At 39.9% G+C, this 16,382-nt stretch overlaps 1 protein-coding gene across 2 annotated transcripts in view; it reads right to left on the bottom strand.

The window, feature by feature from the left end:
• Nucleotides 1-91: 91 nt before the first annotated feature.
• LOC139588281 (receptor-type tyrosine-protein phosphatase beta-like) overlaps nucleotides 92-16,382 on the bottom strand; it is a 47,759-nt gene continuing 31,468 nt past the window's right edge. Inside the window, exons 20-32 of one of the 2 annotated variants that reach the window (XM_071423431.1) lie at nucleotides 16,150-16,256; nucleotides 15,541-15,640; nucleotides 13,982-14,065; nucleotides 13,861-13,878; nucleotides 13,675-13,756; nucleotides 13,126-13,216; nucleotides 11,907-11,983; nucleotides 10,962-11,096; nucleotides 9,822-9,944; nucleotides 9,456-9,619; nucleotides 8,250-8,385; nucleotides 5,719-5,839; nucleotides 92-4,810 (exon numbers count right to left, since the gene is read on the bottom strand). In XM_071423431.1, coding sequence (XP_071279532.1) covers nucleotides 4,788-4,810; nucleotides 5,719-5,839; nucleotides 8,250-8,385; nucleotides 9,456-9,619; nucleotides 9,822-9,944; nucleotides 10,962-11,096; nucleotides 11,907-11,983; nucleotides 13,126-13,216; nucleotides 13,675-13,756; nucleotides 13,861-13,878; nucleotides 13,982-14,065; nucleotides 15,541-15,640; nucleotides 16,150-16,256 — 1,261 coding nt within the window. In that variant the 3' untranslated portion in view covers nucleotides 92-4,787. Of the gene's footprint in view, nucleotides 5,840-8,249; nucleotides 8,386-9,455; nucleotides 9,620-9,821; nucleotides 9,945-10,961; nucleotides 11,097-11,906; nucleotides 11,984-13,125; nucleotides 13,217-13,674; nucleotides 13,757-13,860; nucleotides 13,879-13,981; nucleotides 14,066-15,540; nucleotides 15,641-16,149; nucleotides 16,257-16,382 lie in introns of both variants that reach the window. The other variant, XM_071423430.1, reaches the window with a different exon arrangement.

The following is a 16,382-nucleotide window of genomic DNA, read 5'->3' as shown; positions in this document are numbered from 1 at the left end:
AATTGAAATCAAACTCACTTATGACCTTTCCTCTGAGCAGCAGGACAATAAAATCCATAATGAAAAGGCAGTCAAACAGAAGACAAGAATATGATTTTTTTTAAAATGGATGTTTTATTCATGAAGTATTTCTAAAAATGTGTAAAATACACTCAAATATATTTGATTTGTTGACTGTAGCTAAAAATATAAAAATATACTTAAATGCATAAATTAAATTGACAATAGTAGCACAATTCTGTGTTCACCCAGTGTTTGTTAGAAACACAATTATAAGTAATTATATTGCATATGAGCATGGAATAAATACTGAAGATGTTTTCCAGACACTTTACTCCAAGCACTGGCAAAGAATTTATGGCTGGCCAAATTTCAAAACTGTGGGGTTTTCACTATAGTGTACTGCCCTGCTCTAGAGCAATATATATTTAGTGTCCTAATGTTACTTACAGTATTTCTCTAGCTTTCAAAAAAACCAAGAAACAACTAAACTGTCATGGATATTAGACTACCAGCATTGCTGACACTGTGTGTGTTCCAGTTCCACAGTTTTTTCTCAATTAGCTGGTCCCTAGTCTCCAGTATTTCCTGCAAGCCTTAAAACAAAAAGTCCCGGTTTGAACCAGCTGTTGATCTGTGAGGTCACTGACAACAAACCAGTTTGCTTAGGCCAGAGAGGTGCTCCCAATAGGTCAGGAGTTTGATTTTGTCAGCATGAGGGAGACAGTTGAGGGCACAGGGTCTATAGTAAGTTGCCCAAATACTGGGGTGAGCGCTCATTTCAATTCAAAGTTACAGCATCCTGGGATTCTGGGTCCCAGAGCTCACAGCTCCAGAGCCCAGACATCTGTGACAAGGCCATGAGGGAGTGGTGGTCATTCTATATTGCATTTTATTTACACTAACTGTACGTCTGAAGTACTGAAAGAAATCTGAATCAATGTTAAGCACCTGCCAAGGCACTCCTTGGGCATGAAGCTGTGGCTGTGGTAGGCTGTATCTCTGAGTGTCAGATGCATTTCTCTGTTCCGTGGTCTTGGAGAGAGATGCTAATAGAGTGACTTGATGGCTATTGTTCTTATTCCTCTAGCCCATATATTAAACCCCAGGCTGAGGAGCACAGCTAAGTGCTCATGTACTCCTATCTGTCTAGTGTTTAACTTTGTGCTTTCAAAGTCAAAGTGTAAATAACCATATACAATACATTATATAAACTTAAAGCTCACACATTTTCTTTTCTCTGTTCTACAATTGGAAGCAAATTCATTGCATATTATGGCACAAAATAATATTTCTGGCATTTTAGGCATTATTTATTGCTAAATAACTATAGCAGCAGAGAAAAATGTATAAAGTTGCACTTTTTGACATCTTCACAGTATGCCTATTTCTCTCACCCACTTTTGTGTTCCATTAGTAACAAAAAATATCATTTATCAACTCCAGCTATGTAAAATCTATTTTTCCCCCTACAATCGCTAGTGGATCTTGTAATTTTATTGCACAGATTTAAAAAAAATATTTATTACAATTTTTTCATTATTAAATAACTTTCAATACAAAAATTTGAATTAACCTAAAAGCCCAACCCTGCAAGTGCTTCAGAAGTGGAACAGTATTGTCTTCAGGCAAGCATTCCAGTTGACTTTTTCATGAAAGTACTCAGGTAGCTTTGTGGACCATGCAGAGATTCAAAGGATGGGCTCCAAGTGTGCAAATCTTAGCTTATGGATCAGCAACAACACTAGCCTTGCTTTCTAACATTATTATTGGGAAACATCAAGAAGGGAATTCTGAACTTCATCAAGGACATTCAAAAGACGTCTTTTTCCTTAAGAGCTGTCTTCGTTCAGCACACAAGCTCCCTCAAATCTATTCTTGTTACATTAACAATTTCCCATCAGTCCTGTTATTCAGCTTAGAGGCACAATAAATATAACTACTTATACTGATAAGTAGGTGTTGTATATTTAAAAAATGCTACATAGATACTTTTTTACTTTTTCTCAGTGGATTTACACTGGTTTCATATGAGCAGAACTGGCTAGAGAGCAGAACCAGAGCAATAATGTGTGTATACATCTCATATGTGACCTACTTGGGCAGAAATGTAAAGCTGCTCAAGAGCATTGTGCCAGAGTGTTTAAGGTCATCTGTCATGTTATGAAGTGATGAGGAGGAAAAGGCTTCTGAACAATGTCCATTATTAACTGAGAGAAAAGGTGAAACTAGCTGTCTGCTATGACAATTTTGGGTAGACATGTACAAACTCTGTAGCTGCAGACATGGGAGCTGAGAATGATAAAATAAACTGCAGAATGATGTGTGTCTCTGAAAATGATGAACAACACACATACAGAGCATACAATCAGACTTTTGCCCTCAGAACATATAGCATTGAGTGAGCTCCACTTCCCTCAGCATTAAAAAATGACATGGTGATAGAGAGTGTGAGGTAATGTATAGGGTACACTTGGTGTGTGTTAACAGTGTAATTGTACTGCTGGTAACTAACATGGTGATCCTTGTTCCTCGGCTACCCCTGCAAAAAAGAAAGGACCAAATGCAGTGCATGTAACACAACAGTAGTTTTCACTATGCCTTAAGTGCAGAAGTTATTAGTCTGATCAACAATCAATCTAAAGCTACCATGCTTGTTTGTCCTTGCTTGCTCCTCTAGCCATCTAGCAAAGGAAATAGAGAAAAGAAGGCATCTGCAGAAAATGTGCTCATTTCTTTGTGGTTTTTCTTAGACTTTCCTCTGTGAAAATGTCTTCCACCCTAATGCTAGTTGCCTTCTTCTTTGGTTTCCATTAAGGGTGGTGAATTGTGAATTTTGAAGTTTATGTGGTGCCAAAGAGGACGTGCAGGAGGGATGAGCAGTATTTTCCTTCAGAAACACCTAAAAAGAATGACCAAGTTTACATGTTTGGAGCAGCTGTGAGAGCTGATTTGAACGGTGGCTTCTGAAGCATGTGGGTGTATTTGGTCAAGAAAGGATGAGATTCCAGATGGAATAGGAAGAGTGACTATCATGCTGTTACCTTCTCTAGGAAAACTAGAGTAACATGGATATGCACAGTCCTGCTGTGGCACAGGAGTTCCTCAGTTAGGCACTCAGTTAGCTACTTACTGATTCTCAGAAGGCTTCAGAAGTATTTATTTTTCTCCAAAACAGAAGTGGAATTCAGGCACTTGTCTTCAGCAACAAGCTAAGTTTTCTCTATGAAAAGTATGGGTAGATATATGAAAGAAGAACTATGAATCCCTTCTTTTCATGGTGGAGATGAACTGTGTACTGGCTTTTCACTATTTGTTTGAGGAGCATTTTATAAAGATAAGTAATAGCTGAACAGAGTGTTTAGACCCTTGAATGAGATGCCTCTTTGCAGAGGAGAGAGAGGCTGTGCATAATCTACTTGGCTGGGCAGGATACCTGGTAAATGATCTTTGACTGTACTTCTTGCTATCATTCAGTTCTTTTATTGATAAAAAATTAAGTTGATATGTTTTGAGTTTTAAACATGTTTTCAGTAATGAGCCCCTGCCTGGGGGCATGGGGGTTGGAACTAGATGATCTTTAATGTCTCTTCCAACCCAAAACATGATGATTCTAAGATCAGGACAGCCCTGCCAGCCTACATTCCCTGATGAGCCATTTTCCATTCCAACTGCCCCTGTGGTGGTGACATCAAATAACATTCCAGTGGAGAATTCTTTCTATGGAGACATGCTGGGGCCAAACTGTCCCACAGTGAAAGCAAGTGGCATTTGAAAGATACCAGCACTTGGGGCAAAGTGCAGCTTTACTCCAGCTGAGTAAACTGTGGGATATATACCTTTATATGTCTTTGTTTCAATATGTTTGCCATCTCTCTACTTTTTTGGCTGTCGTGGTACAGCATTGTTTCTGATCAGCTATGGAAGTTGCCAGACTTCACATCCTCACAGGTTTGTTAACACAAATGTCTGAGGAGTGTCTTTGAACACCTTTCTTAATAAAAATTTTGCACACGTGAAAGTGCACAGACACAAGTTGTGGTCTGTTTCTGCTCTCTTAAACCAGTGTAAAGAAACCAGTATGTGACCTGTTTCCCCCCAGAGTATGTGGTCAGAGAAAGGTCTGCTAGACTTCACTGCAGGTATGTTGTTTGATATTTTTCTACTATGTCACACTAGACTGAAACAGTTGCTTCTAGTGAGGTGAACCCTGTTTTGGTCAGTTATTAATGAGTTCTGTAAAAGGTATGCCACTGTGATATGGGTTACTCCCATTTTTCTCAGATGAAAAGCAGTAAGTTTAAAGTGTAGAGTAGCATTGTAATTGCTATACAGGACTACTGTTCCTTGCTTAATAGTAGCTTATTTCAACTCACAAACACTGAATATTTTTTAAAAATGAGGTTCTCTGTATAGGACTTTTTCCATGTCATGCCAATAGCGCCCCAAACGTAGCAGTCCTGTTAGCCATACAATTTAAAATAGTTTATGTAGAACAGTTTATAAAAACTGTGATAAGAAAAAAATAGTATTATCTGAAGCATAATATTAATATAAACAATATGGAAAAAATACATATTTACATAATGCCAAAATACAATTATATACATTAATATCTATTACATTTAAATTATATATCTTTAAAAAATCACCAGACCAATAAATTATACACAGTCTCATCCAAAAGGTCTGGCACCTTTCTGGTGCATGAAATACATACATAAAAAAACCAAAACAAAACCCCTAGTTAACAAATGTGTTCACAAAAGCAGATATCTCTAACATTCTTAGTGCCTTGAATAAACAGCATCTGAAAGCAAGGAAAAATGAGATTAGAAAAAGTAAACCAACACAGATTCATCGGTGCTCTGAGGTGGCTGTGTGGGAGCAGCACTAGCTGGTGATGGATGTTACAGCTAAAGTTCAGATCCTACCTCTGCTTGGTCTCTCAATGTGTGAAACCTGGATGTTTCAGTTCTTGGTCTCCTCCAAGCCTATTCTACCTGTCTATGAGAACTCTGATTTCTACAGGCTAGATCAAGAAAATTATTTGGATTTCTCATGATACAATCCTAATTCCTAATGTCCAAATTTGTGGAACTACTGACATCCTTCTGTCTTGACCTTAAAACTTCTACATCCTTTAGGAATCAGCCCTACCAAGGCACAAGGTCACCACTGCTTACAGCTTCTCCACACTGGTCCTGTGGCCATGGGCCTAGGAGGTGAAGGGCAGTGCTAGAGCCAGGTTTGCTATTCCTGACACTCTTATCAGCAAGGGACTGGAAAAGGAGTCTACAAGGATGGGGAGTCTGAGGAGAAAGAAAGAGCCCAGCCTAGAACACTTATATTTTCCAGTCAAAGCAGATGGGAAGTCTCCCAAGGCCACCTGTATTGTTAACAGCAGATGAGAGCAATGCAGACAGAAATTGAACCCCATGAATGGCAGAAGAGCCCCGTGAGTGCTGTCAGTGTTCTCAGTTGCTTATGGATAGTGAGAGCATAAAGGTAAGGTGGGAGCAGGAAGTGATGCTATAATGACTACTAATGGAGAAAATAAAGACACAACTGCAAGAATGAAAAGAGCAGAGGGAACAAATGAAGGTCCAGGAAGTAAAGAAATATCAATGGTTAAGGATAGCACAATTCCCCCTCAATTACACTGTCAGTGAGCTACTACATTTGAAACATTTTACAATTGGATAAACTTGCAGTTACCTCTGTGATACTCTGGATTCACATTTTCATATATTGGAAATAAGGGATTTTCTTGTTCACTGCGAAGTTTTCTGGCTCTTAACACATCTCTCACACATTGATGTAGATACACATATTGACACTGTAAAAGATTTGTTTTCAAGACACTGAGTAATTTTGTAATTTAATTTTCTGTACTGTGAAAAATCATTACAAGCTAACTCCCTCAAAAAATCAAGGGTGGTGTTAAAAATTAAAATATAATTCTAAAATGAATCTCCTTTTCACACTACTAATTATAGTAAACTTTTGTGATCACCTCTCTTTAGAAATAATACCAGTAAAACATAAATGACCACAGTATGTTTTGACAGATCATGCCATTAGTGAAAGCTTTAGCAACTGTAAAGAGCAATTTCACATGGTGCTGTGTTGGATAGCTACTACTTCTGAATGCTTTGGTATAAAGTATATGTAGAATAATTAATATGCACAGGGAAGCATGCAGGAAAGACAAACAATTTCCTGATTTTTCTTTTTGTTCTGAAAAGAAAAATTTTCCACAGAATTTTACAATAACATATAAATATTTCAGACAACTGTGAGAAACCTAAATCTCTGAAAAAAAATCAGAAAAATCTCTGAAAAAACTATTTTTTTCAGATCCAGCATAAGTTCTAAGATTATTTCTGACTATAGAGCAGATGACAGTCTTTTCTGAAGAATGCCTTTCATAGAATGGAGCTAAGATGACATTCACAACCAAAGTAAGGAGGGTCAGCATGTTATTGACTGTTGATTACTCACCAAACTATCTTGACAGAATAGATTAATAAACTTTCATGCTTTGCTACTCTTTGTGGTTTATGACATAGGTCAGGTCATAATAGTCTTTTGATTAGTATAACACGGTACCCAAATGTCAGGCCAAGCATGTTTATATATCAAGGTGTACCTTTCTAACATTATCTCAAAAACATAATTTCTCCAATAAGTATATGTATTTTCTCCCCTCACATGCTCTGTGTCTTTCTCTCAGTGCTCTGGCTCTGGGAAAGTGAGGATATCTGCCTTTATGCACATGCAGCTGCTCTCTCTGCAGAGCAGAACCCTGCACCCACCAACACCATGAAAGTCGCCCCAGCATGGAGACTTCCTTGGCAAAGACCATTTTTCAACTGGAATGGTTATAGCTGCTGTAGCATGCTGCCTTTTGAGCTGATGCACAGTTTTCCCTTGCCTGTCTCCACCTCCAGGCCCTTGTCTTAAACAATGCTGAGCCAAGACTGAAGCAGAGGCATTGTTTTGTTGCTGCTGTTTTTCTGTGACGGAATATTGCCAAGTATGATGGTACTGTGGCCTTTGACTTTTGTGGGGATCTGGCTGCCTTTTGACTTAGATGTCATGTCAAGCTCATGCCAAAGGCAGGTTCTGTATCACACAACTTTAGGTGTTTGTAAGTAAAATTTAGGCTCTTGAGGTAGTTGCCTCTTTTTTCCAGCTAGAGAAAAAGAGCCATCCTCCTGAGATGTCTGTCTGCCTTTGCAGACTACAGATGATGGGAATGTAGGAGGATCTGTCTCTGAAGATGCAGAGACTAGGCTGGGAACTCCAAAAGAAGGTCTTCTGTGATTAAGATATTTCCAGGAGCCCCTTTGTTTTGTGTTCCCAGCTGGGCCTCCCTTTATACCCATACGAGACTTTTACATCTATCAGAAAACACTGTCACTGACAAACTGGTTTCCAAATTGCAGCAAAGAGCTCCATTAGTATCAAGCTACTTGATGCATCAGGCAGATGCATCAACCTTGTTTTCATTCTTCTATTAACGGTTCACAGGGAAAATGTACAGAGTAACTCCACAAAACACCTTTATTAAATCAGCTCCTAAATGTTTAGCTTCTATCAGTATAACATGATTTTCTTGCCATTTTAAAAGCACAGAAAAAAAAATACAAAACATTTACTTTTTCTGAACTTTGAGAACAAATGTACTTGCTTTTGCATAGTACATTATATTAGGAGAATGCCAATCAACTTTCCAAAATCATTGTAATGAAAATGAGAGAGCAGCTCAATAAAACATAAACAGCAAAGGCACAAGGTCACAGTGGCCAGAATTTTAAAATTGCATACATCTGATTTTCTCTGTCCTGCATTCCTCTTTCCCCTTATGTCAACCTATCTGTTTGTTTTACACTTGTCTTCCAAACCCATCCCTGAAGGACCTATCTCCACTTAAAGCTCATTTACTGGACTCTGCAGTGAAGCAACTGTGAGCTGTTAAGTGCCTGATGCATAATGCTGCTGGGGTGATTATGGGGCTGGGGAAAGAAAAGGGAGAAATCTACAAGAAGCATAACTTCATTTTGTCATGGTTTGGACCCTCTCTAAGAGAGCCAATGGAAAAAGACCTGAACTGGAAATTCTCACAGAGCTAAAATACATTTAACTTGTATTTCACAGTGGAGTAAGTGCAAAGTGCTTTGAGAGCCTTTAAGATGAGATTGATTATTGCATACTGTAGGCATAGCAGGCTATCCAAACCTTACCTCTGTCTGAACCATGTGAACACGGTGAAGCCTTAGATCATGGACTGCTGCATAAATGTCAACAGTGTCCTTTGAATCCAGCTGCTGCAGAATTCGGTCCAGTGCAATGAATGTGCCAGTCCTGCCAACACCAGCACTGGAAAAGAAAACACCCAAGAGATTTAAAAGCAGATGGATCAAAGCATTCACTATCTTCATGTGATACTTTTGTAAAGTTCAGATCTCCAGGGTGAGAAGCAAGTTGTTCAAATGGCATCTTTGGGCATTTAAACCACTTTATAACAGAATTTATTTAGGAAGGAGGAAAGGATAGTAATGGTAGAGGTATCTCTGCTACTGCCTGCACTGCTTTCTGCTTTGGATTAACCCAGTTATTGACATACACTGAAAGGCTGCACCTGACTCTAACTTTGAAACCTCTTCCTCCAGAGATGCAGCTGTGGGACACAGCAGACATCTGACATGCTGCAGCCCATGCTGTCCAGGCAGACACAGGCAGGGTCATGTAAGACACAAGCCTCAGCCCATATAATGGTGGAGGGCTCAGATTCTACAATCAGGTACTACCAGTGAACATATGGCTTTATCAGAAGATACAGCACCAATTGCACTCTTTCTCCCTCTGTGGCCCTATACTGTGCTGCAGCTGGCCAGTGGATAACCGATCAGGCAGTTCAATTTTGCAATTTTTTATGCAACTGTAGTGGTGGACAACAGAACTGAGAGAAAACTGCAGCCCTGTGACTGCCAGGGATGGAAAAAGCAGAAGAGCATGAAAAGGCAGTAGGAAAAGGGAATCAGTCAGAACGGGGGAAGGACAGATCTGTCAGCTAGTCTCAACATCCACACACAGTCAGATTTACCCCTGGTACACTTTACCTTTTAAACACCCCTCTGTGATTCCAATGATAGGCCACAACAGCAGCATGTGGGCAATTTAAGAATGCAAAAGCTGATGAGCAGTGGCAGCTGCTGACACTTTCATGCTCTGCAGTGGTACCACAGAGACACAGTGGTTCCCTAAGAATAACTTTTGAGCCATCTCCAGGGTGAGGTTGTGGGTGAATGCATGTGCCCTGGGAATACTGCTCTGTTGTATCTCTCAGATTCTGCAGCTGCCCATAGTGTAACAGGGATGAAGATCTGGGATCTTCCCAAGGGTAGGCACAAGGGCTCTGTGCCATGAAGTTTTGGTGCTGCACATACCTGCAGTGTACAATACTTGGTCCTGTGTCTGGGGTCCTGTTGATATAGTCTCTCACAGTTCTGACAAACTGGATCAGGGATTGGGTGGTCTCTGGCACACCATGATCCGGCCATACAGTGTAGTGGAAGTGACGAATGAGCCTTGTTGAGTCAAGCTGCTCTTCCTATTGGGATTCAAAAGTGTGGGTCATCAGGACAAGAGAGGAAGGGACTCATAGAACAGGTACCCTCAGAGAAAATGCTATAGCTTCCACCAGAGGGGAGTCAGGCATGATGCAACTATGGTACAGCAGAATAAACCTTCCTAATTTAGCCTTGCAAGTGTTTTAAGCAAATTAATCAGCGAAGAAAAAAATGCAAACATACACTGCAGATTTTAAACTCTCGTATTGTCCACTCTGGGAGCACCGATTCAGACAGCATCTCAACAATCAGGTCTCCATAGTACAAGGAATCCTGGTCATGGGGCCAGTATTGATCACACTTTACCTGCAGAGACACAAGGAAAGACAGATTTAGTGGTCAAAATAGCTACAAACAATGCCACCATCCTGCACTGGCAGAAGCAGACTTCAGACTCCTTGTGCCTGAGGATGAAGGAAGACAGGCAGCAGCTGAATTCAGAGATGCCACTCTCTGCCATGTCAATAAGCAGGGTCTGGAATGGGAATGGGTTAGCATGGGGGTGGGAAGTGGAAGTTTTCATAATTCATTTGTGATGGGGGGAATGGGAAGTACTTCACTGATACCTTCTTATAGGGCATATTTTCTGTGCCAACATTTCTCAAATCTCTGCTTGGATGAGAGCTATGTCTCCAGTGCCCCTTGCTCATCTTTTGCTGAGACATGGCACTAAGGTCCAACTTGGAACCAGTGAGATGCAGAAGGATACAGATCCTATTCTGTGTTGGCTTTCCCCCTCTCCTCAGGAAAAAATGGTAAGCTGAGAGGAACTGACCCTATATGTGCTACTAGAGGATCACGACTTCAAGTTTGTTTAATCTTCTTACAGATCTAGTCACTGTCTTACAAAGGGACAGGACGCGGTCATACCTGGGGAGGTATGCTACACCTGCATTCAAGGAAGAGTGTTAAGTGCATGAGTGGTTTCTTTGCTAACTACATCAGGGCTTATATATCAGAGATAATTTGATGTATTTACTGATCAACATTTGCTCTTCAGAGCTTATATTTAAAGTAGAAGTTGATCAGAGTTGATGTGATAAACAGGCACTTTTTGTTGGTGGTTGTCCTTCTGCATGCTGAAGAGAATTGTCTAGTGAACAGGGTCCTGGATTAGAGACCAGAAGCACTGAGCTCTGTTCCTAATTCTAGCCTTGACATGCTGCCTTCATCTGTCTCCAGTCTTTATATTACACCTTTTCTTTCATGCTGTGTATCTCCTTGACTGGGCTCTTTTTGGCCTTAGTGTGATGAAAATAAGAAGCAAAATCTTTTAATAGATGTTAAAACAGACATTAATAACAAAGAAGAGTCACTGCTTACCCGGCCCTTCTCAACACACTGGGTTACCATGACAATATTGTGAACATTTTGCTCCCATGCCATCTTCCAGAACTCATCTTTGGTTCCAGGCAAAGGACCCTGAGTTGCTATGTATTCCCTGCGGAAATTATTGCCCTGCAAATAAAGAGAACTCCATTAGTTTCCAAAAGGGCAGGAAAAAAATCTTCTAAAAACTGAACAAGGCTTGGGATTGCAGACAGGGCTCTGCAGCAACCCTTCCTGGGACAATAGTTTTGAAAGCTGAATTGTTGCCTTGGACCCGAAAGCAAATGACTGATTGGAACAGAGAGAAGGAAGAGATGGTGGCAGTTTATCTAAATACTGTCCCTTTTGTGACAGTCAAAGCTTTCCATTGTTCTTTTGTGTTCAGCACAGTCCCAAGCAATTTTAAAACTGCTAGGGGTTTTTGTTTTATTTATCATTTTTAATAAAGTAGCTGAGTTCTGGCTTGAAATCTGGATTGCTAAAGCCACTGCTATTATCAATCATAACTCTTTGGCAAAGGGCATTAATTTAATTTCAGCCAGTTTTGTCACCCTGCAAGGTGCCAATGCTGTCAGGATGAGCTACAGCTCTACAGTGAGGATGCCACCTGCAGTGATAGCTACAGTTGTTGTGGACACTGTATAAAATCAGCGACCTTTAAAAATATGTCCTTGGCCAATTAGACTTGCTATCTTACATAACTATAGCAATGCTAGAAAGTGTCCTTAAGTGCTGGGTAAATCACTCACAGTTAATTTAATGGTAGTCAGCCACAGTCTTTCAGTACACCCACAAAATGAGTTCTTATTTTTTTAGCGAAAAGTGAATCAAGGAAGGGGGAGGGGAGCCTTAACCATCCAGCTTTTATAGTCAGCTTTAGATGACGGAAAAATTACCACTGGAAGGAGGACTGCAAAACACCACCCTTGAGTCACTTACTGGTATGTAGCTTGCATTAATGTAGTCTGAGCAAGGGTCATCATCCACATTGGAAAGCTTCACTCTTGATGTATCATCTAGCAAGAAATTGATTACAAGAGGCTTAGGGCTAGGTCTTGATTTTCAGTCCCTTTCAGCACTTACAGAAATGCGTTTGTGAAAGGACTGCCAGCACTATTACAAGATTTTATATGAAGAGCTAATTTATAAGGAATAACTGCTGGTTTTACTGCCTCTTTAATCTGTGAGTGCTGTGGAGTGTTCCAGAGACTAGGAGATAGATGGGTAAGAAGGATGCAGTAAATATACTGAATTTCCTCTGCTGAGCTGCATAGGATTTGTTATGACAACAAAAGGGCCAAAATAGCATCCTCCTTTGATCCTAACAGCAGTATGCTGTACTGAGAAGTAGTGCCCAGCTCTGCCCTTGAAAGAACAGTTGCACTTCAGTGGTATTCTGAGCTAATGCTGAGCAGGCCAAACATCTTCTGTAGGTGAAGGGCCCTCTGTACAGAAACATATAGTGCCTGAGCTGCCAGGACACTGATTCATGAGATAATGCCATGTTGGATCTCAGTCAGGTGTCACTGCTGGCATGAGCAGGCAGGACACAGGAGAGGCTGTGCTGCCAGCACATGCCACATCCATTAGTGGGGATGTGGAGCAGTGAGTTATGTGGTGTTCCTCCTCAATGTTCTACCTCCAAAATGACAGGTAGGAGATTAAAGGGGGAAACTCTCAACAACAGACAGGTCTTGCCTGAGAGGAACAGGGTTAACTTACACATCTTACCATGCAGAATCACACTAGCTCTATATTGTATAGTAGGTTTAGTGTACACTGAAGAACAAAGATTTGGCAAGGCTGTCAAAGAGCACTGAATGGATGATACTCTGCATGTAAAAAACCCTACTGTTATTTCTACTATCCTTGTTATCAGCAGTGACTGAATGCCCCTAATAGCTGGAGCTTTTTCTCCCTGGACTGAATGCTAGTCATTACACCTCTAGTGTGAAATTAAATTACTGGTCTGTGTGAAGCCATTCAGGGCCATGCATCATCTGCCTCCTAGCACAAGAACCTGAGCTGGCACAGATATTTCATTGTGGACAGAAAGGAGGGGAGGGATTGGCTGCACTCTTTTCCACTAGGCTTGCTGAAAAAAAAGTGAAAAATAGCTGGTGTGATGCAATGTTACACAACCAAAGCTAAAACTCACAAGGCAATATATTATTGTATCGATTCTTCCCTCTGTTCTCTGGCAGAAGTGCTATATCACATGTCTGGTTTCGACCCACATCTTTCAAGTCCTGCAAAAAAGGAATAGGAATAAAATGTGAGGCGAAAATAATTAAAGGACAAGACAACACAAAGGGAAATAGTGTTCATCAGCTCTCAAAGGCCTTGGACAGAAAACAGGTGCTTTTTTATAAAAAACAAACTGAAATTACATAGATAATCATACTGTTTTAAAGCAAGTGCATGGTTGGCAGGTACCTTCTATACTTTATCACACAGATGTGCCATACAAACAAATGTTCCTAATCTCCACCAGACAAGTATCAGGCAGAGGCTGCCAACCAGAATATGCCAAATGAAGAGCTGGTTTCTGCACATGGACAAGTGGAGTTCAAATGAAATGCTCCATTTTTTTTTGGATTTGTGTGAATAATACAAACATATGCAGATCTTTCTAATACATTAACCAGTTGACTCAGTCAGCCCGCCCCTTCACAAAGCAAGTCCTTTGCCTAGGTTAGGATCCCACCTCATACTCCTTGGACAGAAGGTAGTTGGAGTCTGCTTGAAGTTTGGTGAAGTGTGCTTCAAAGTGACTGACTTTGATCGGACTGAAATATTCAATAGGAGGAAGAAAATCACAGGATGAATCACAGTCATAATTTATCCAGTTGGCTACCAAGAAGGTTTTAGGTATTAATTTTTTTCTTTTTACCTGGAAGTTTTCCGGTACCTGGAAATTATTTCAAAAGAAAAAGAAACACTTCATCAGTAAGTGATCAGATGGCTCTGTTCAACCACAATGCTATGTTAAAAAAACCAAATTTTTACATTACCCTTTTTGCCCCAAGTTCAAATGGACTGACAGTGGCCTGTCTCTGCGAATGTTCAGCCTCGCTGTAGGTCTCTCATGACCATTTCTGGAACAAAAAGGAAGGTATTCTGTTATATCATGAAGTTTTGAAACTGGTAAGAGTTGGCACTGATGTAAGTTATACTTTCTTAAATTTCTTTTTTTCCAGTTTACCGTTTTCCAGTGTGTTTTGATTTTTGGCTCTGATCCTGTGACATTGCTCTTAGCTCAGGCTCAGACTTTTCTTGTATTTTAGCTTGGCAATAGTGATGTGGAATGTATGCATGGCACAGGTAGGTAAGACATTTTTCTTGTTCTGAAACACTCACAGCCCAGTCCATCATTAAGGAGGGTGCCCTGTGCTAAGATGGACCCTAAATCAGTTGATTCTCTACATATAGAGCAACACAAAGGTAGATTTTCAGAGCTGTAAAAGGTCTACAGCTTCCAGCACATCCACTCTGCAGACCAAGCCTGTAGCAGATGCCCACATTCATGGCAGGAGTAAGTGGCATAACCACAGCAGGCTCTGGGAAAGCCACAGAAGTGGTACTTACTCCACACAGTTAGTGTTGCCTTTCATCTTTTTGCTGCCATCTCCTCCTTCAAGACACCTACCTTAGAGAACACTTTCTCTTTATGTCTGATGTGGGAAAACCATACCAGTACTACTGCCATCCTGCTGGGTGGCAGCACTTACAACACGAAACCACATTCTATAATGAAGTTTATCCATTTTGGCTAAAAGCTATGACTAGTCAGAAAATAGATTTTGTTTCAATCTGAAATTCTGGCAAATTCATATCAACTTAATTTTGCATCAGTAAAAGAACTGAATTTCAGACTTGCAGTGTTTCCCATGCACTGGAAATGTTGAGGTTTTTTTCTAATTACAGAAATTACAAAGAATTTCACATTTCTCAGTCATGCAAAATAGTTTAAAGGATAAAGATTTTTTCAGTTGACATACAGTATTTAATTTTTTAAAAAGATGTAAGTCCACTATTTAGGATTCATCTGTAATGTCAAACATACAACTATAACTGACAAAAAAATGAGAAGCAAGGTTTGAGCTAATCTTTCGGACACTGAGGTAATGCCACATTTCAGTATTTTTGAATTGAAATGATAAAGTCTAAATGAACAGTTTCAAAAGCTTCCCATCTACAATGCAGATGCAATTAATCTGAAACACTTCGTTTTTTGACAAAAGACATTTTTTTTCCCAGAAGATAAAAGTTTGAACGATAAACCAATTTTTATTCAGAACTATTCAGACTCCTACTGCAAACTAAAAGTTACAAGGATCCTCTATGACATAATTCTGACACCATTTGAATTAAGTATATATAGATTTCTTAATATGCAAGTCATTAGTTGTATACTTAGTGTGTACAGAATTTGGGGGGACATAGATTTTATCTGTTGAACAGTTCAGTGCATCCATCCAATTTTTAGCTAAGCCTTATAAATTGTATTACTTAAATGAATATAATTTGACATGACTTCAGTAATGGAGACTGACAAAGGGAGTCAGCTTACCCAACTTTTTGTCTGCAGACAAATAAAGCAGTAACAGCCACCAACATCACAATCAGAAACAAGCCAGCACTCACACCTTCAATAACTCCAAAAAGAGGCTCTAGAAACAAAACAGTGTATTTATGTATCTTGAGGAAAGGATCAAAAGAATCAGAGAATCAATAACTTTCAGGGAATCTGTTATTATCAGCTGAAGAAAATGGCTAAATACAAGGAAATCTAAGGCATTAAAACACTTAGCTAAAACCTGGCCTTGATCTTCTATCCTCATTTTTTCAAACCATTAAACAAAATTTTTCACTCCCAACCACAGTAAAAGAAAGCAAAAACTCCATTACATGGGAGTGATTCTCTTGCAGTTAGAAGCTTTCTTGGTGATAGCCTCACTGAGCATTTTTCCTTTTCTCTACTTTCAGCAGCTCTGTCAAGCAGTCCTCTGAATTTTCCAGTAGAGGTAGATAAGCCAAGTCAGCTTCCTCTCAGAGCAGCTCTCAGGACATGCACAACAAGCTTTGTTCCACTCCTTACAAATAGCTCTAGATGCCAGAGTATTCTTAGGCACAATATGCAATCACATGGCACAGTCACTGATAACAGCCTGAAACTAACCTGCCTCTGTAGTGATTGGTAAAGAGAAGAAGGTGTCTGCAAAGAGCGGTTTAGGAAGTTCCTTCGGGTCTTCACTGAAAAGCTGAGTAAAAGCTCGTATGCTGATTCTAGAAAATACAGTGAAAAAAATGGTTCATCAGATGTTCAGAACCAACAGCAGAAAAGTAAAAACTCATTTTCCCCTTTGAGACAACGAAAACCTTTCCACTGACCACAGATAATTCTTAATATAG

This window comes from Agelaius tricolor, unplaced genomic scaffold (genome assembly GCF_023055355.1).
Source record: "Agelaius tricolor isolate 1412-34295 unplaced genomic scaffold, bAgeTri1.0.p SCAF_3, whole genome shotgun sequence".
NCBI classification, from domain to species: domain Eukaryota; kingdom Metazoa; phylum Chordata; class Aves; order Passeriformes; family Icteridae; genus Agelaius; species Agelaius tricolor.
Note: the sequence above shows the minus strand (reverse complement) of the source record. Positions and strands in the feature narration are given on the sequence as shown.